General features: G+C 40.0%; 1 protein-coding gene across 4 annotated transcripts in view; it reads right to left on the bottom strand.

Moving 5' to 3' along the window:
* LOC149138011 (DNA-directed RNA polymerase I subunit RPA12-like) overlaps positions 1-20,476 on the bottom strand; it is a 98,395-nt gene that overhangs the window by 63,383 nt on the left and 14,536 nt on the right. For all 4 annotated transcript variants that reach the window (XM_089446658.1, XM_089446659.1, XM_089446660.1 and 1 more), the window contains 2 exons: positions 8,257-8,390; positions 8,090-8,130 (listed from right to left, as the gene is read on the bottom strand). In XM_089446658.1, the coding sequence (XP_089302784.1) occupies positions 8,090-8,130; positions 8,257-8,374 (159 nt within the window). In that variant the 5' untranslated portion in view covers positions 8,375-8,390. The remainder of the gene's footprint in view (positions 1-8,089; positions 8,131-8,256; positions 8,391-20,476) is intronic.

Here is a 20,476-nt window from a genome sequence, read left to right as displayed (position 1 = left end):
ATGGCCAGTCGAACAGACAAGGAGCAGAGAAGCCGCAGAGCCGCAAAGGGATGATTACATGCAGAGAAACGGTTGGGGAAGCCGCAGAGCCGGAAAAATGCCTCAAGAGAGCCAGAGAGCCCAATTAACGGGGCAGCTAGCGAAAAGCTAACGCGCAGAGCAGCTGAGGGAGTCTTGGAGTCACTTGGAGGTCGAGCGAAAAACCAGAGAGCTAAAAGTTGTTGAGACAGTCGCTTGGAGGTCGAGCGAACTGCTGATAGCTCACAGAGCTGCAGCGCAGAGAGCGCATTTGACTGAAGGTCGCTTGGAGGTCGAGCAAACCATTGATGCACGCAGAGGCCGAGAGAGAGAGCTCAGAGAAGCCAGAGCCAAAAACCAAGAGCCCGAGCCAGAGCCAGAGCCAGAGCCAGAGCCACGAGCCAGAGCCGAGAGCCAGAGCCAGAGCCAGAGCCAGAAAGACTGAGAGCTTCAGAGCCACGAATAAGATGGAGCTCTAAGCCCATTGTGTTCTATGTAAACCAGTGGAGTTGAGCGTGGAGTTTGTAAAAGAACTTATGCCATAATCCCAAAGAGCCTAGTCGAGTTGACTAGAGCTCAAGAAGACGTAGCCCAAGATTTTTGGGTGAACTCCAAATTAATATTGTTGTTATATGTGTTTGTTAATTGCTGCATTGTTCCACTGCTATATGTTTTATATGAGTTTAAACAACAGAACTTACAGCACATAAACGGTTTTAAAATAAACATAACCATACACCTATTTTCAAGCACATTATTCATTCCGCAATTGGTTAATCATAAGGTCTTGGGAATAAATAAGCTTTGGAATTGGGAGAGGTTCTTGTAAGCCTGACAAGAAGCCTTCAGCTCCCCATTTTCAAATCATTTGAGGAGGCCTAAGGGGGCAAATCTGGGCGACACATGTCACCACTCATGAGGTGCCACATGGAGTGATGACATCATATCGGAGGTTGAGGATGTCGGCACTTTGTAACACTTGATACTTGAAAAAGTGTCGATAAGGGGGCTCCGATATTAGGGCTGGCACATGGTCGAGAAGAACTTATAGAACCAAGGGCACTAAGCTCTTAACAAAGGAAAAACGGCCCCCGGGCAAGAACAAAATGCCCTAGTGCCTTAAGGCTAAGCCTCTGGTCACCGCACCCAGTCCCATGGAGGAAAATAGAAAGGGGCTAAACAAAAGGGGCCAAGGACATCAAAACTCTATTTTTGTAATGTCTTTAAGAACGAAATCTCGATGAGTAAAAGCTCTTATATAACATTACTGCAATAATACAGGTCATATTGGGCTCCGATAGTGTAATACAGAGAGTTAAAGGTGTATGGGTCGGCAACTGCAAGATTGAATGCGGGAACAGAGGAGTTGGTCTCAGAAGTAATGGCAACTGTCAAAGATCACTGGGTCAAGGCAGCAAAGACCACGATCTGCAAGAAAGAGTGTTGGGTCTACCTTGAAGTGATACAAGTCATCTCTGTGCTCCAACGCATGTCTTCAGTGAGTAAATGGAGGTATGGGACTCAAGAAGCAGTGTGCAGGTCACCTGAGAATTAATATCTCAGCATGGAGCTCCACTCAGTCAGACAGTGAAAAATTGCTAGGTCAATCTTTGTTTTTGAACTGTGACAAGCAACCGACAATTGATCGCTCCCAGCTCCAGAGAGTGGGGAATTCAAGCAGTTAAGGTAAAAGCGCCGAACAACTAAAGAGGAATGTCATGGCAAAGACGTGGCCTGATCGGAGGCCATCACAGGAATGGCAGGGAGATATTTTCCTCAACCATCATTCAATTTTCTTTATGTTTATTATTCTGTAATTTTTGCATTTTCAAGAACGGAATCAAATCCGATTGTAATCATTTTGGGCAGCAAAACCTTCACACGCCGAGACAGCTAGTCGATTAGACAATTGGAGCTCAGCTGAGATATTTTGTAATTGTTGTTCAAAGCTCCCCCTTCCCTTATAAATAGAGGGAAGAAACACTTAAACAAGGTTCCCAATTTCTGCATTCTAAAGGCCCAAATTCTGCTTTTGCAAGTTCTGAGCTCTGTTTGCAGAGAGAGTGGTTCCACTTTGGTTCAATTTGCTTGTTCATATAAACTTCATACATAAGGTGCCCGAGCATATACAATTGTTAAATGTAATGGACTAGTGATTTGGACTCCATCTTCAAAGATTAATGAAACAATTTGGTTGATTCCAATCGGAGCAATGCGCAGTATGTTTTCCCCTTTGTGTATCATTTCATGTATGTCTTTCCTCTTCTGAAATTGTGTTATGAAGCTGCCAGTTTCACTCTCTCATGGTTGTATGTATGCTACTAAGTAGTAAGAAGTACCTGTGTAAACGCAGATTTACTTGTGTTATTTGATAGCCTGCAGTACCTGTGTAATCACAGATTTACTTGTGTTATTTGATAGCCTACAGTACCTGTATGTAAGCACAGGTTTACTTGTGCTAATTGGTGACAAATATATTCATGAGGCATAGAGCTTGAGACCTTAATTCGCGCTCCAGGAGCCCCGAAGAGAGAGTAGCAAGACTGGCGGATGTTGGTAGAAACGAATGTGGATGAAGCGGCAGAGAGTGCTACAGTGCAGCAGTCCGCGGGCAGCGCGAGGCTAGCAGGCTGCAACAGTGCGAAAGGCACAGAGAGTGTTGCACCATTGCAGGATGGCACAGAGATGTGTGCAAAGGTGCGAGATGCAGGGAGTTGTTGCAGCAGAGAAAAGGTCAGTAGAGGAAGCACTTGTTAGCAGCAGAGGAAGCTTCAGCATCAGGAGTGTTTCTATCCTAACAGGGATGTCAGAAGTTGGGTGGATCAGTTACTTACTTCTCAGTAACTGAGTTGCAATGCAGTAGCAGTTAGTAGTAGCACAATGCAGCATGATGAAAGGGGGATGCGGTGTAGATGCAGTGTTGGGAGGATGGACTAGCAACAGCACAGATGCAAAGGGAGCTGTCGTACGGATGCAGCAGTGGCAGTGGCAGAGCCATGGGCAACAGTACAGGATGCAGCAGTGCAAAGGATATTGGGCGGGGAGACCTAGCATCAGCACAAGTACTAGTGCCATATAATAAGAGTAATGCTCAGTGAGGAGTATTACTAGAGCACAGTCCTTTCTAAGAGGGAGTGCTGAATTGGGGTAGCATCGGATGTGCTCTAGCCATGAAAATTGGTGGAGAGGCGAAAGCACATGAAATCTCCAAGACCCAGAAATGGTTTCGACAGATTGTACCTGGTTTTGGAAATATTAAAATAATTAATATTTTTAATGGAGTTCCTAAGTCTAAACTTAGGAAAAATAAAATAATGGGTATTAATATAAAACTGGGTAAGAAGGTTCCAAAAAGTCATAGATCAAGCCAAATCTAATTTTAGTCATTGATTAGAGATTTAATCTCGGTCGTTGAAGGACCAACAAGAAAAGTATAAGAAGAGGCTTGAGGGTCAGTTGGAGAACACACCAAAGTGATCAGTCATTCGATTTGCTAGAGCGGAGTTGCTAAGCAAAGTCGAATCAATGATCAGCAGTGAGGGGCAGTGAATACTAGACAGAGAGGTAAAGATAGTGCCAAGAGACCAGCACAGAGGCAAAGAGCGAGACGCAGCAGCCAGAGCAAGCCACGCAAAGCCCAGCAGAGACAGCGCAGAGGCCAGAGGGCCCGCGTAATCCACGCAGAGTACTGCAGGAGTGACACAGAGGGTCCCAAAGGCTGCGCAGTGCCTCAGAGGGTTGACGCAGAGGGTTCTGAGGCTGACGTATAGCAACAGGAGGCTGACGCAATGCTTCAGAGTTGCTAGAGAGGGTTTCGTGGGACAAGTTTTCTGAATACCTATTTCCGAATAGAGAGGTATTATTCTAAGTTGCAGGAAACGTGGGGGTAGGGGTCGTTTCCCCCCTGAAACGGAAACGAAACCAGGAAACGCGTACCGTACGGCCTGGAAACGCGTTTCCGGCCGTACTGGCACGTTTCCCGAAACGAAAACGTGGCAGTACGGCCGGAAACGCGTTTCCAGGCCGTACGAGCCACGTTTCCCTAATTTAATGTGTTGTTTTTTAATTTTTTTTTTTAATTGGTTTTTAAATATTTTTTAGGTTTCCGGAAAATTCAAGAAACCTATTCTAAAGTTATAAAAGAGCAGTTTGTCTCATTCTCTCATCACACTATTCAGCAAGTCGTTTCTTTTGGAGACTGGCAGTTGTTTCAGCTAGGGTGTTTTGAGCAATGAGCAAAGTAGATTTCAGCAGCAGGAGAAAGAGATTTCAGCAGCAAGAGAAAGAGATTTCAGCAGGAGATTTCAGTAGCAGCAGATTTGGCTCAGCTACAGCCATATTTCTCTTCTCTTTTCTGGCATTTCGGGGTAGTCTCAACCACAAAAAATTAATTTGGGTAAGCCACATTCATTTTTTTAGTAAATGTGATGTAAATTTAATCTTAATGTTTAAATGTAATAAATTATAATCATATAATGTAAATGTATCATTAATGCTTTATGATTGCACATATATATATATATATATATATATTAATAATTTTTAAATAATTTTAATATATATATATATATATATATATATATATATATTATATATATTCGCGTTTCCCCGTTTCCAAAATTTGGGGAGGTCGCGTTTCGTATCGCTTCCCGTTTCGGAAACTCGTTTCCGTTTCCCCGTTTCGTGCAACTTAGGTATTACTGCTAGTTATTTTTCTCTGTCGGGTGAGCCAGTTTGGCACCCAGTTGTACTCAAGGAAATACTGCATAATAATAAACCCTCAGAATAGTTGCACCGATTTTCCCACATTGGGTTTTTCCAGGGACATTTGTCCAAAAATAACGGTGTCACTTGTGTGTTTGTTTTCTTTCAGTTGTTGATCTATAGATGTTGAGACTGTATTGTGTTTATTTCGTTATTTATATGTTTTAAATAACTTGTTCATAATTAACAAGTAGAAGAAATAAACCAGAAGAATACAGATTAAATTTCTAACGAATAGACTTACAAATTTCAACAGAATAATCTTGGTTAATTTCACTCACTAAATCCATTGTCCCATTTATCTCTTTACTGCAATTGTCTATTTCTTTCACTCTATAGATTAACTCTCTCTTGCAATTTCATTTGGTTCACTTTGTGTCAATATCATTATTTAGTTCTATTTTCAATTGTCATTTATTTTCAATTAACTTTTCTTTCATAGAAATCGGGCACTAACAAATCTACCTCTAACATAAGTTGGTTGAAGTAGACGACAGGGACCCTCCTTCCCCTATTGACTCCTCACTTTGAGATCAAGGTCCAAGCCAGGATGAGGTCTAGGGAAACAAACTTATTTGAAACTTGATTTAGAAATTAGGATTAATTTAAAATTAACCAAGATAACCTCATCAAATTACAAAGTAGCATCATCATTTAAGTTTATGTTTCATGTGCTCGCATTTGGAATGGGTCTCTTATTTTGAGTAGATTTTATTTGCTTGCAAGTATCACATTTATCACTCAAGCATTTGTTCAAGTTGATGAGCACTTGTTTCATTTGTTGCACTTGCTAAAGCTATTACTTGACACCATTACTTTTGGAAACATCTATCGTGTGGCATTTTGTTTACTTTCCAAGTTGCTTTGCAAAGTTGTATCTTCACTTGGAATATCCTTCGCAAGTAGTTATATTTGGGCACTGGCCTTATCTTGCTATATTTGTGGATGTATGTGTTTGCTGAGCCTATAATTGTAAATTGATGATATATATCTGAAGTGTATATTGATCACCTTGTATTAACTCCTAAAACATTAACTCGCTAGCTTTAAGCTAGTTGAACCTTAGACACCTTTTAGGGTCCACCCCCCTTGGCTCCGCTAGGAGTAAGCCTAAACAAAGGAGTTGAGAATTGAGTGATAGCTTCAACTCAAAACTTGCCCCCCAAAGCCACACCAAGTGGAGTTAAGGATTTTCTACACGATAATCCTAAGCATGGGTTAAGGCAGCAACAGGATCAAAATTCAAAACAAAGTGTAAACTGGAATTGAAATAGGTCTAAATATTATAAACTGTTTCTAAATATTTACTTATGTTATGTTAGTTTGGAGCATATTATCTTGTACTCTACCTTTGTGTTTGAAGCATTACAACAATGTCAAAAGAAATATGACCCAAAGTCAATGGGGCGACACATGTTAGATTTTACACGAACCCAACACCAAGTATTTAATTCCAAGCAAAAAATTATTGAACAAACACATAGCTAGATTTCTAACAAAAAAATTTGGCAGAAGCAAACTACAATCTGAATCACATGAATGATAAACAGATTTATGCCCAACAAATCAGTTCATCATTAATAAAACTCAGAGTTTACTTGGGCTCCCGTCCTGGGATAATGGCCCAACTGAGAAAATGCAGATTACAATACTCTAGATCTAATCCAGCATATTTGCTTTCTCTTGCAAATCTGCATCTCTAGCCCTTTTGCAATCTCTTGGACCCAGCACACGCTCACTAAGATACTACTCTGAACCTTGTGTTGTTATTTTGTCTTTGTCTCAACCCTTAGGCTCAATTTATAACTTTTCTAAGTTAAGATAGATAACCCAAATTAACTTGTCAAGTTAATTGAAGATAAGATACTTTAGTTAACTTTCTTATCTTTAGCTTTCTTTACTTTAACTCAAGTACCAATAATAAATTTAGCCTACATTACATGCATATCTCATGCACATGCAACTAATACACATGCATGCAACTCACTTGCACACTCTGCATGTTGCATGCAACTCACTTGTATGTCTTTCATGTTGCATGCAAGCTCCTAAAGAGGCAAAACAAGGTCCTTCTAGTCAAGACACATGGCTAAAAGTACATGCCTGAGCTACAAAAATCAACAACACGCAAATTATAGGGATGGATTTCTTAGACCAAATCATCATTGGAGGTCATTTAAATAGAAGAAAAATAAAGCTCCCTCGGGGAAGCTCGCTTGGCAAGCCCATGAAACTATATAGCAAATGTAAGTACAGGGTCCCATGTTCAAATCCCCCAAAATGTCTAACCTATGACAACATGTAAGGGGCAACACAAATCCCCCTAGGTGTTATAGTGGTAGCGGTTGGAATCAACCTCGTGTAACGCAAGTACAAGACAAACCCAGTTGTCTATTCCTCTAACCAAAAAAAAAACATAAGAAAAATAAAATCTAAAATGGTTCAACCATCACATTATAATAGCTTATAGGACTAAACCTTTTATTTAGGTAACCTATAGGAAGGTTGGAAGGTTTCTTAATTGATTGACATGTGATTAACTGAAGGAGATGAGAAAACCTTAGAAAAGCTTTCTATAACATAGAAGGTGCTTAATTTGCTTGTTACTATGCATCCTATCTCTTTTTTGCACATTAAGAGGTGAAACCTTGCCAATGAATGGAACCACTTCATCACAACCTGCAACGGAAATTTCTTTCAAGTTTGTCTATTTACGAAACTTCATTGTCTTTGTGTTCTTATCTCAAACTTGTACTTATTGAATCAGCCTAGGAGTGGTGTTGCAAACCACATGCAGTCTCAAAATCCTCCCTGTTGGATCAGCCTAGGAGTGGCTCAACTATTAAAGTGGGCTATTCAAGTTGGTTGCCTACATAAATTTACAACACTCCAAGGTCATGGATATAAAATCCTTTAACCATGCATGCAATACTTTTTGATGCTTCATCAACCATTGTGTTATATAAATATATGTTCTTAATTGTTACAATTTGTCATTACTTAAGATGTTACAAACAGAGATATGGCAGCCTTTTGTGGCTTTGCTTGATGATCACTCATACTTCTATGGTTGTCGTGCATGTCAACTACTTAGAGTGGATAAAGTTTAGTATTTTTGTTTCTACCTATGTAACCTTGTAGCATTGTTTCTAGATGATAACAGTGTCAGGATTTACAAACTCAAGCCAATTACATATGCCTCTCAATAAGAAAATATAGTTAAACTCTCGCTTACGAGAAGTTTGTGAAATGAATTCCCCAAAAAATGCAGAGGAAGCAAACAAAACCAAGTATAGTGGAAACACACCTCAGCGCCAATCTTGAACCATATCTCTTTCCCTCGAATATCTAAAAACAGCAGACATATGAAATAAAAAGTATCAAAGGATATGCCTATGAATGCAAATTTTGCATGGTAGTACAACCCATAGCCTTAGATTACGATGTATATAATATTGAGTGCGATGAAAATACCTTTAACATTGTGCTGATTATGACACAAAGGGCAAGATGCAGATGATAGATTATCAAAATATAGAAGGGTCCCACAGAGATTGCAAAATAAATAATCATCTACATGTGACCTGGCCATGATACAGAGTTAAGACCTACAAGTGACACAATAAATCCTTAATTAGTTGACAGCATAAGAAAAATACATTCTGCTAAAACAATAATAATAATACATATTTTCATGTACAGAAAAACATGTTGGAACACAACTCCCAGTGTTTGAAAGTCCCTAGACAATTATTGCTGCATTATTATGTTAGTTGATATGGCCATAAACATTAGTAAAGTTCAGTGGGTTTATCTTATATATTCACATGGAAACCATATATAACTATATTCAATGAACATAATTAGGAATGTTTTTCATTCAGGTTTATGACAATGAGGGAAAAATTCTATGATATGACCTTGATTTATTTAAATCTTTTGAATATGATACTGAAAGTATGTCTAGCATATAGCCCCAAGGCATAGCTCCAATGATATGATGCTTTGAGTGAAGTCCACAAAGGTCTTGCGATCCATTCCCACAGGGTCCTTTAAAGTTACCAATGACCTCTCTAGTCAACAATGGATTTGCCATCCATGCAGAAATTCCACAGACAATGGGGGAGATTCTCTGTGCAGATGTTTCTTCAGAAAAAATGTCTGGAATATGATTTTGTTTGAATATAAATTAGTCTAAAACCATTAGAGGAACAAGATTGTTTAGATTTGAGGCTTTTGTGATCTGAGTTCTGTCGGAAAGTTGCTTCCGGATCCATCGCATGGGACTTTGGAGTTATTGACGTTTTGAACTTGCTCGTGAGGTTTATCATCAGAACGAGGATGTGAAAAATCTGACCATGCCAAAAAGTAATAAATAAGAGAGGAGGACAAGGGAGAAAAAGAGCCGACACAGATGGAAGAACCCTAGACCAATAAAAATACAAACAAGGAGAAAACAAAATCAGAATTATTAGAGTATTATTATTATTAGGAAAGAATCTAATATTAACAATAATACTAATTAATATTTATTACTAATTGTACTATGCTAAATACCTAAAATTAATACAAATGCTTTATAGTTTAGATATAACATGACCAATACCCAATTACTTAAAACTTTAATATTACTAATATATACTAAATCTTAATATAACGTTACTCATTTTAATATTAATATTAACTTAATAGTAATACTTAATGTTCATATCATTATTAATATTCATGCTTATTAATACATAATAATCTATACAATACTTATTAAGTATAATATACATATTAATATTTACATGAATACTTATTAATAAATATTTAATGTTTAATACTTAGTTATACTAGTGTTCCAAACTTAATATAACCTAATATACTAATATATTCAAACTATTAATATTAATATTACTCATATTAATATTAATAGTAATAGTAATATTAATACTAATTAATACCTGTACTATACTTATGACCTAATATTAATGCATATATTTAATATTAAATAAAAAGGCCCATCTCCTTGAAAATTATAAAATGGAGGATAAGGAATGATTAAGCAAAAGGAGAAACTAAGAAGAAGAGAAGAAGGAAGAAGGCAAATAGTGGAAGGAAACAAAAAGAAGACAAACAAAAGAGAGGGAAGGATTAGTTGGAGACAGCCCTGGAGGTGAGAGTACGAATACAATTTTCAGTAGTTTTCCACCCATCATCTCTGTTAAGGTTTTTAGGGTGTGTCCCTATTTCAATTGCTTCCCTGAATTTTCTATGGCGATACTGGTCAACTTTGTCCAGGGTACTAGGATTTTCGATGTAAATGTAATGTTTTGTTTTCTCAGAGTGTTCAGTCAAAGTTGAGGAGCGGGAGCAATTGTGTTTGATGTCAGCAGAATGTTCATGAATTCTAATCTTTATGGAGCAACCAGTTTATCCCACATAGAATTTACAGCATGAGCAAGGGATCAAGTATACACCTTTCTGGATCAATGGGATCTTTGACAAATATGAGGTGGTTGCGAATGGTATTAGTAGGTTCAAAGGTAGTAATGATGTTCTTCTTATTCAGGATGTGGGAGAGTTTGAGAGTTATTCCTTGAATGTAGGGGAGACAGACCACATTGCTAATATCCTTTTTTTGATTTAGGTCACTTATTGGCATTCCCGAAGGCTCTAATTCCTTGGTGCCTAGTGTAGCCGTTTTTCTTGAAAACTTCAAGGAGATGGGCCTCTTCAATTTCCAAATGGTCTTTGCAGAGATTCTCGGGGACCCAGTTGCTAAAATGTTAAGAACCCTGAGTTTCTAGGTGGAATGATGGCAGGAATTAGCATATAGAGGTACTGCTCCATGTGAATCTGTTTGCAATAAACGTGGTGGGAGATGGAACCAGGAGGATTTCTTTTAACAAGAATATCAAGAAAGGAAAGGCGACTGTCAACATCAACTTCCATAGTAAATTTGATAAAATCGGACTGATTATTGAGGTGTTGCCTGAAGATTTCCAATTTCTCACATCCATGGGGCCAAATGATAAAAACATGTCATTAACAAATCTCTTCCAAAGTTTAGGTTTCAACATAGCAGAAATTAGAATCTAATGTTGAATGGCGTTGTCATTGATGTCAATCCTCTACATCAGTTGATTGCATTGATTGGGAGTACCAATGGACAAGAAGCCCTGGAAGAAAGGAAAGGATGTCAAGGTCCAGATGCCTCACATTTGATGAGGAAATTGAATGGGAAGAATCATGAGTTTGTTGGCAAGACCATAACTTGTTGATTGTAATCGTCATGTCGTTTCTAACCATAAGTAGCACGCCACGTATCTCCTCACTGTTGAGGAGATATGCCATCTTAAAGTTGAAGCCCCAAAGTTTGGTCAAGGTGCCCCAAACAAATTGAAAAACAGCTCTATGATTGGTCCAAGTTTAACATTAAAAATTCATAAGAATATATGATGCTACATTGACCTAATTAGCCCTCCAAAAGAGGATTTTTCTTTATTGTAGAATTGGTTTCACAAGTTGAGTTAAGGTCGGCCTTGCATCAATTTGGATTATGAATTTAAATCTTTTATTTAAAGGTCAGGTCGGCTCCAATATTTAAGGGATGTTTAGGACAAGTCACCCCCCCCTCTTCATTCCCCTTCGTCTTGTATATATGGGGCATTTGATTTCCCTTCTATGGTATCAATTCTTCACACTCGTCTCAAGCAATTTTCATCTAATATATTTGAGGCCAAGGTAGAAGGAAGATCAGTAGAAGAGGTCGAGTTTCTTCAAGGTTTTGCTGTTTCAAGTGCTTACCTGTCTCATGCACAAGTGTTGGTAAAGAAAGATCTGAGGACGAGTTTGTATTCTACTATATAAGGAAAGAAAAGGCCTGTTCTGAGGCTAACCTCAGCTTGTTCTGAGGCTAACCTTGGCCTGGTCTAAGGCCTTTCCAGAGGCCTATTTCGGCCTTCTCTGAGACTAGTCATCGGCCCCCCTTCCTAAAGCATATTTCGGCCCTCTTGAGGCCTATCTAAGGCACTACTATGACCAAATCTGAAGCTAATCTCGGCCCTCTAAGGCAGGATTCCTGAGGCCCTTTTTGGCCTTTCTGTGGCAAGAATTTGATCATCCTTGAGACTGTTTGAAGACGAGACTGAGACTGCTTCTTAGGGGAACTCTGAAGCTGAATTTGTAAGACAAAGACCTGTTGAAAACAAGCTCCAAGTTGTTCGTCATGATCCAATGTTTGATAGCATTTAAAGCCTAATTAGGGCCATAGTAGCAAGCCATCAGACCACAGTCAAGAGGCCTGTTTAAGCCGTGCCTTAGTACAAAAGTGAGGCCTAATTAAGCCGAGTCTCAGCGAAGAAAGATTAGTCTTGTTAGTTGCAGAAGAAGTGATCATTAAGAGGTTGATCTAGTCCTACTTTGGCAGCATAAAGAACGTCTTCTTAGGGCACAAAAGAAGGTCTTAAAGCAGCTTTTTAAAACATTGAAAAGGTTGTTTTAGGGCCTGGTTAAGCAGTATTTGAAGTACTGATTAGGAACTTGGTTAAGCCACAGTCAGGACAGAATTAAAGAAAAAAAATTACCTGAACTCAAGTGACTGATTCTCGTTGATAATGTGCAGACTTGTGCGATCTGGTAAGGTGTAATTAATCCCTGCTTCCAATGTATCTTAAAGTCTCTGTTTGGGGCTGATGAATGCAACAGAGTACAAGTTGTTTTGGTAAGTCAATTAGTTAAAAATGGTCAACTAAGGTCAAATTCCACTATAGACAGCTCCTTTGTATGAGATGATGATGGCATTGGATTCCTCTTCTCGAGAGGACCAATTTTGACCTAAGGCACGATGGATTCTGACAAGCAGAAATGTATTTTTGAAGTCAAGCCCACAATGTTGGTTTTGGTCAAGGTCGGCCCTACAGTCATATAGACTCATGAAACCCAAGAGACATGACCTTTGACCCACATTGACTTGTATAAATATAAGATGAGTTCACTCCATTTTGGCATCATCACACACATGATTTTCTCTTTCCTCTCATGATGGACTAGACTTTCTTTGGGCAGCTATCTCTCTCCCACACGTGCGAACTTTTGGAGGACAAATTTCCTGTGATTTTTCTGTGGTTTCTGCGGTTGACTTTTCTAGAACACAGAGCAGCGTTGACCAGGCACTTTTCCCAACTGTTTGACTGTGATTTTGATGGATTACTACTCTGCCGGCTAGGCCACACTTGTGGGCACAGGAACCGAGGCAAACTGAGGTGTTTTACCTGCGTTGACCTCAGGTTTGACCACAGACCATTGACCGAGCTTTGACCAGACTTTTGAAGGCTACGTTGACGGCATTATGACTGCCTAGAGAGCGAATTTCTTTCTCCTTTGACTGAATAGATTGGGCTCATTTGACTGGGCTGTTGACCGTTCACTGCTCACTGGTTAGGGCAGCTTTGACTGTTGTTGGCTGCTGCATTGACTGTTGTTGACTTCTGCAGATGTGACTTTGACTTTTGGACAGTGGATTGGGATCATCTATGGCAAGTCAATCTATTGACTTTGACTAAAGTATCATTGTACTTATGGATTTCTCTCTCTCTGAATATTTGATATTATCAAGAAGAAAAGATCTCTGGGTTTTGCCCTGGCTTTAAGCCTAAATCATGGTGTCCTCTTCTCTTGGCTTGTCTTCTGCATTTATGGTTGTTGTTATTTCATCAGTTACTGTCATATGATATTGATTAATGTGATTGCTAATGGAAATCTAATGGAATAATAATGGGCTAATGGATTAATAAAGTAACTGTCTTAAGCAAAGAACATGTTAAGATAAAATTAACATGGTATCAGAGCCAAGTTAGGCCAAGCCCAAGCAAGAGTAGGAATCCAATCACAAGAGATGTTGTCAAGTTTCCCTGAAGTCAAGATGAAGCAGGGGATTGTTAATGCATTTGAAGTATCTTCTTGCAAGCCCTAGAAAACATGAGAGGTCTCAAAAAATAATGCAAGTCTGGTTATATGCAAGAGCTGGGTTAAATAGCTCATGAAGGCCATTAATCAAATTTGAAGATGCCAAAGTCCTCCTTCAGCAGCTAAGCTACCTATCATGATAAGAAGTCTATGAAGAGTTTTTTTAGGAATTTGTTGATCTGAGTCCAATCTTCTGCTTTGTTAAAGCAGCCAGCAGCATGTTTGAAGATCCGATCCCTTTGCCACCTTTGCATCAGAATTCTGAAGCGAGCAATCCTTCCATCCAGTCACCTGTGCTCACCTAAATTCAAGTCTAGTGAACATGGATGTCCAGCAAGCAAATTTGTTGAGGATCAAATCAGTGAAAGTCTGATGGAAGGGCTACAATCAAGGTATGTTGTGTTAATTACAATGTTTCACCAAGTTTCGGGGACGAGGAAGCGAGGGAGCGGGGTACACGGGAGCGGCCTATGCAAAAGCTCCCCACCAATTTTTAGGAAACATGGGTTGACGTCGGGTCTTAAAAACTTATAAATATAAAATATAAATCGAGGAATCATATAACTGAAACAAATTTAAAACGAAAAGCATGATCATTGATATCATTATCATATAAATTATAATCATACATCATACATGTAATTTTGTAACTGTATAGTGTAACTACTAGTCTACTAACTTACTAACAATGCACAATGAAAATAAATTATAAAATTATAAATGTTTAAAGTTTTAAACTTTAAACTTTAAACCATATTGATGTTCCACTTCCAACTATGAACATTGAATATTGAATAATATAAAAGTCAAGTCTGATACATCAGTGGCAGCGTTCCGTTCAACGAAGGAGTAGACAGAAGGCTGCTTGGCGATGGCGGCAGTGTTCAATTCAATGATGAAGCAAACAGAAAATGAAATGTGAAATGAACATAATGTAAACCCTTCCCGGTCAGTCAACAAATATTAAAAATTACGATTTTTTTGTTTCGTAAAAAAATTTGCGAATTTTTCTAGGGAAACGACCCTGAAAATAAAGGAAACGACCCCTTTCACGTTTCCTCGCATACCCTGTTTTTTTGGGAGCGTGGAGAAACATCCCCCTCTCATCCCCAAGTCCCCAGAGCGCAAGGGAGCTAGGAAACTCGACCCCCAAGTGGGGGGACACAACCCTGTGGAACACTGGTTAATTATGACTCCAAGGATACATACATTTATTTAGATTTGATCAATGAATTAAAGAGTCTTGTGAAGCAATTACGAACCGAGTTGTTGGCCTAGTACTCTGAAACATTAAGAGGGAGCCAAGTGTTCCTATTGTTCTGAGCACAAGAAGCACTAAAAGATCTGTTATGCAATGGAGCTATCTCTCTTTTACATTTTGGGCATAAGTATGCTTTTGGAAAAGTCTCAATCTATTGAAAAGAACTTTATTCTGCTAAGAGGCCAAGAAAAGTGCAAGAACATAAAAATATGTCAAAGTTCCTTTCATGAAGCCAACCTTGGATTACTCTATTCTGCGATATTGTGGTATGGAGGCCAAAATGCTATGGCTCAGTGAACTCCATCTTATATTCTCTCTCGCTCTTCTTCAATTCAGACAGTAAATCTGACCTATTCATGCTTCTTTTTTCTCTAAGTTATTGAAGAGAAAAAGTTTTGGTTATGCTGATTGTTTTATCTCAGGAGATGCCTACTTATTCCTTATGCTTGTAATAAGGTCGAGAAGCCTATGTCACATAAAGCACTGCTATATATTATCACTCTCAGGGTTGCGGGGAAGCGCCCCCCTCCCCCACACGAACCCACTCCCAATTCGCGCTCCGCTTAGGAGCTACTCGAGAGCTAGTTGAGAGCGCAGCACGCTCCCTTTAAAAAAAAGTGCTCCCTGGTTTTTAGGGAGCGTTTAGGGGAGTGATCGCTTCTTGACCGCTCCGGGAGCAAATTTTAAGGGGGGGCGGTCGGGGGGCGATCGCTCCCGACCGCTCCCCCTCATAAAAAACGCTCATGTCCGGCACCGGAAAAGGAGGCCGTAGACCAAGAGAGAGGGGCGACGACTGGCGGTGGAGAGGGAGAGGAAAAAGAGGGAAAGGGGAGGAGTGAAAGGATAAAAAGACCCGCTCCCCTCCCTAGTGCATTTCCGCATGAGGCTAAGAATGACAACATGGTTATATATGAACTTGGGGATGCTCCTAGCATGATCAATCACCTCCTTGATAAAGGAAAGTTTGTCCATATCCGCAAGCATCAAACCAAAACAATGTGCAGTGCATGGAGTCGAAAATACTAAATGATGCCTATCCAGAAGCATCCTACCAGCAACCACATAATTAAATGCATTATTAGTTATGATTTGCACCACATTAGGCAAACCGATCTCCTGGAGGAACCCATCCAACAAGTCACAATAACGTTGCATTTTTTACATGTGCAGATGCATCCACTACTTTGATAAACATAGTACCCCTAAGACAATGCACCAAGAAATTTATAAGGGTCCTATCCTTCCTATATGTCCAACCACTTGACATGCACAATAAACACAAGAAAATGACTTTAAACCCCCACTAGAAACAAATATATCCTGCTAATTTAATATATAAATTATCAAAGATTTCAAAATTTATATTTGATCATTAGCAACTAAAAATGACAATAGGAGGGTGGAAAACAAATTGATTCAAGTTTGTTGTTCCATTTCTAAAAAAAACTTACATTGTTTTACGTGCATGAAAATGTGGCAAAATGTTAAGAAATAGAGGCAAAATGTAAGCAAGCAAACAAAAATCTATGGAAAAAACATTAATATAGTGGGGTTTAGATACATACTTGTCAATGGAAAGCAAATAAAGCTCACCCCTTGCAAAAAATCTTTGATGGTGGATTGGTGAAAACTACTTAGATTCCTCCACAATCAACAAGTATGCCCACAATTCATTCTCCTCCCTTCTCCAACAACTTAGAAAAAAATGAGGGAAAAAAAGACAAATCAAGCTTTTTAATCTGCCTTTCATGCCAGCCTGGCAATTGTTTCCATAAGGCAGTAATAAATTGGAAAAACATCATGATTTTTAAGGGGCGATTTATCATTTTGCTGAAAAAACGTCGATTTATTTTTCAACACAAATTAATCCTGATTCCTGATATCGATGAATGCTTCACAGATGCTAAAATAGTAGTACATCAATGCCTATTACCAACATTCAAGATTGAAGATGCTTTCCAATTACTCACCCAAGTGGGGAAATTACAAGCTAGACACAAAAGTGTTTACAGGATTTGCCAAGTATGGATGAAGATTCAATTAAGCACTATATTGAAGACAAAACACACTACGAGAAGACAATTATTGATTTTTTGGTAGGAGCCGACGCAAGGCTTCAACAACCTCAAGACAACTACGGGTTTCTTTCATGGTTGGTTGAAGAACGAAGAAGAGCAAAGCACTAGAATTAGAAGAAGGAGGATGTTTAGGGTTCAAAGAGGGTTTGGATTGGGGAGCACCAGAATTAGGGTTCAAAGAGGGTTTGGATTGGGTTTCACCAACCGAGATCGATCTATCTATGATGGTTCCCATCAGATAGAAGCTTTGAAGATTCAATGCAAATAAGGAAATAAGTTCATGCAAATAAATGGAAAGCAGGTGGAGGGAGGAGGGTAATACGAATTTAATGAACAATAGAACATCAATGAGACATAAGGAAAGGTTGAAGGAAGCATAAGAGCAGAGCCATAAGGCAAGGTTGGAGGAAGCATTAGAGCATAACAAAGCATAGCATAGAGGAAATAAATACCTGGAATTAGAAGAAAAGCAACCCTGTAAGTACATCAAATTGTTTTACGAGCAGCACTGATCTCCATGACCCAGAAGAGCGTTGAGCAGGCCAATCGCATGAAGAAAGCATTCTTGGAAGTCGAAGATTGGTAAAAGTGTACTTGAACCATCACTGGGAAGAGATTTGCTCTAAATTGCACCAAAAGTTCAAGTTTATCACGCAAAAGTTTTTCGTGTTCAGAAAAAACTGCCACAGTTTTATTGGTATCCTATACATTTTCTCTACATCGAAGGAGCAACGAAGTCTTATGAGAAGGTCTTTGAAGGTGTATCGCACTATTCTCATACCATCACTCTTTGACTAATATATCAATTAAGCAGCTGTAGAAATGGTGTATATGATGGTTTCTCTGCCAACGGCACAAATAAAGACATCAAGGGCAACCACAGAGAGCATCTGTAATTTGTAAGTTCAGGTTTTTTGCCTGAAAACCCAAAAGAAAGGTTTGCTAAGACAAAAGAAAGGTTTGCCTGAAACCCAATACAATAAGTTGTTATTACAGAGAGTCGGAAGGAGAAAAAGCTACGGGAAGGAGCAGGTGCAGAGAGCATTGTCTGCCTGCCTAAAAGCCAGGGTCTTCTCTCGCATCCAATATTCTCAAACACAATTAAATCGCCTTGGCTTACTTTTGCACGGTCAAGAGCCAAGCAAAGGCCAATGTATGCAGGATTCTACATCACCCAGCACGGGAGCAGTGGGAGCCAGGTTCTAGGCACTGACTGCAAACAGCAACAGCAGAGGCGCGGACCAGGAAAGGAAGAGAGGATGCACGCTAAGTGTTTGACGAATCAATTGTATAACAACTGAAGTAACAGTCCTTGTTTGTGCAGTGTTTTTACAGGACCTCTAATGGACTTAGACATGGACGTCAACCAATTCCTTGAAATCCTGTCAGAGGCTCCAACTTCGCCTGAACCCGCAGTAATAGTGGTTGAAGGTCAAGGGGGTATAGTATGAAACTGGGGTCCATGAAAAAACCATGGAGTCAAATTTCTCATTCTGGACAGCCCAAGTAAAACAAATGTTGCAAAAAATGGAATTTCTGGAAACTGAAAACAACAAGCTCTGTTCAGAAATACACACCCTCTCTACCAGAGTTTCGGAGGTGGAAGGGGATAATTTATCCCTTAAGAAGATATTACGTGAAAGTAAAGAGTAAGAAAATCTCCATCCTCCAAATGATATGTTGCATGTAGAAATTCTCGACCTTAAAAGCAAACAGGAAGAAATCTGATCCCAACAAGACACCTTCAAACAAGAAACTGAGACACACATCAATTCTTGGGCACAGCTGGTTCGGGCAAAGGATAAAACTCCTACCCCTCTTGCAGCAGTTGAGGAGGTGGTCAAAGCAAAACTTGTGGAAGAACACACCAGACGAGCGAGAGAATTGAATGTCAAGGTGAGAGGTCTTCCCTTACCTCACTCCTCTCCAGATCCTATGGAAGTGGGGGCTAGGTTCCTTCAGGATACTCTTAACCTCTCTCATATAGCTCTGCACAGAGCCTAGTTGGGTTACAACTCCACTCTCTTCCTCAAGTTTCGAACTGCATCCGATCGACTCCGCGTCCTCAGGGCTAAGCGAAAGTTGTTTTCTCTCCCCAACATGATTTTCTTGGATGAGGACCTCACTTGAGCACAAGTTGTGGAACTTAAAGAATCCAGAGAACAGGTTATGGCAGCACGGCAGGCAAGGAAATGGGCAGTTATCAGGAATCTTCGGGCAAACATTCGAGACTCCTTCCCACCTGGGTGGGAACCCCGAACTGGAGGTTCCAAATGACAGACCCACTTGGGGAGACGATAGGGTACAAGCATCTCTATCCACTGTTGGAATGGCAATGGATCTTTCTAGTCATCACCGAGACTTTTGTATGACGCTCTCGAATTAGCAGACATCCTCTTCGTGACCGAGACTCATGCAAGACTTGTTCAACCTCTCCCAGATATCATAGGTTACCATTGGCTCTCAGCGTGTAGGCAAGAGACGAGGAGCTCAGGAGGGGTCAAAGGATTATGTGGAGTTTCTTATTTGGCTAGTGACTCACTCCGGAACAGGGTATCTTTGGTAGCCGAAGATGAGTTTTCCAAGTTTATGTCGATTCATATTAGCGTCGGAGTCTCTCCTCCAAGGGACATCTACATTGCAGTATGTTACTTTCCCCCTAACTCTTCACCATTTGTCGTCCATAACGGCTCAAATGGGGACCCCTTTATATAGACTTGTACACTGGCATCACCTAGTACTCTGTTGCTGGGGAAGTCATCCTCCTAGGTGACTTCAATGCTCGTACTAGAGATCTCCAGATCCCTCTCCACGATCGATCAAAGGATGTGTTTTGTACCCAGGGGATAGATCCAGATTTAGTTGGGCTTCACCGGATGTCAGATGATGCTTTGGGGCCCACTACAGTTTATGGTAAGCATCTATTGCAGTTGGGGGAATCACAGGAGTTGATAATTTTAAATGGTCTCCCCTGTTTCCCAGACTCCCGCTTTTTCATGTGTCAACCATATGGCGAGGGTGCAAGTGTAGTTGATTATGTCCTCGCTAGCCAAAACTTGCTCCCTTTTATTTGCCATCTCTCTGTCTCCCCCATCCCCCTTGCTGACATTCACTTCTTTCCCTCTCTCTAGTTTGACCCTCCCCTTCCACCCCATCCTTCCCCTCGGGGCCCACCCCGAACCACCTTTCGATTTGACGAAGGCAACCCTGACATCTTCTCCTCTACCCTACGCAAGACGCTCCCATCAAAGACCAGTTCTCCTTACTTGATTCTGCTTCCACCAAATACACCCGTCTTTCATCTGCCATTTTGGGAAGCACCATTCAAATCCTTCCCTCACTCCACTCGTTCCACTTCCATCTCCTGAAAAGTTGGATCTTGCCCCATGAACAAATGGTACAA

The sequence above is a fragment of the Pinus tabuliformis genome, chromosome X (genome assembly GCF_031772625.1).
Source record: "Pinus tabuliformis cultivar Carrire ecotype Pingquan chromosome X, CPIR1, whole genome shotgun sequence".
NCBI lineage: Eukaryota > Viridiplantae > Streptophyta > Pinopsida > Pinales > Pinaceae > Pinus > Pinus tabuliformis.
Note: the sequence above shows the minus strand (reverse complement) of the source record. Positions and strands in the feature narration are given on the sequence as shown.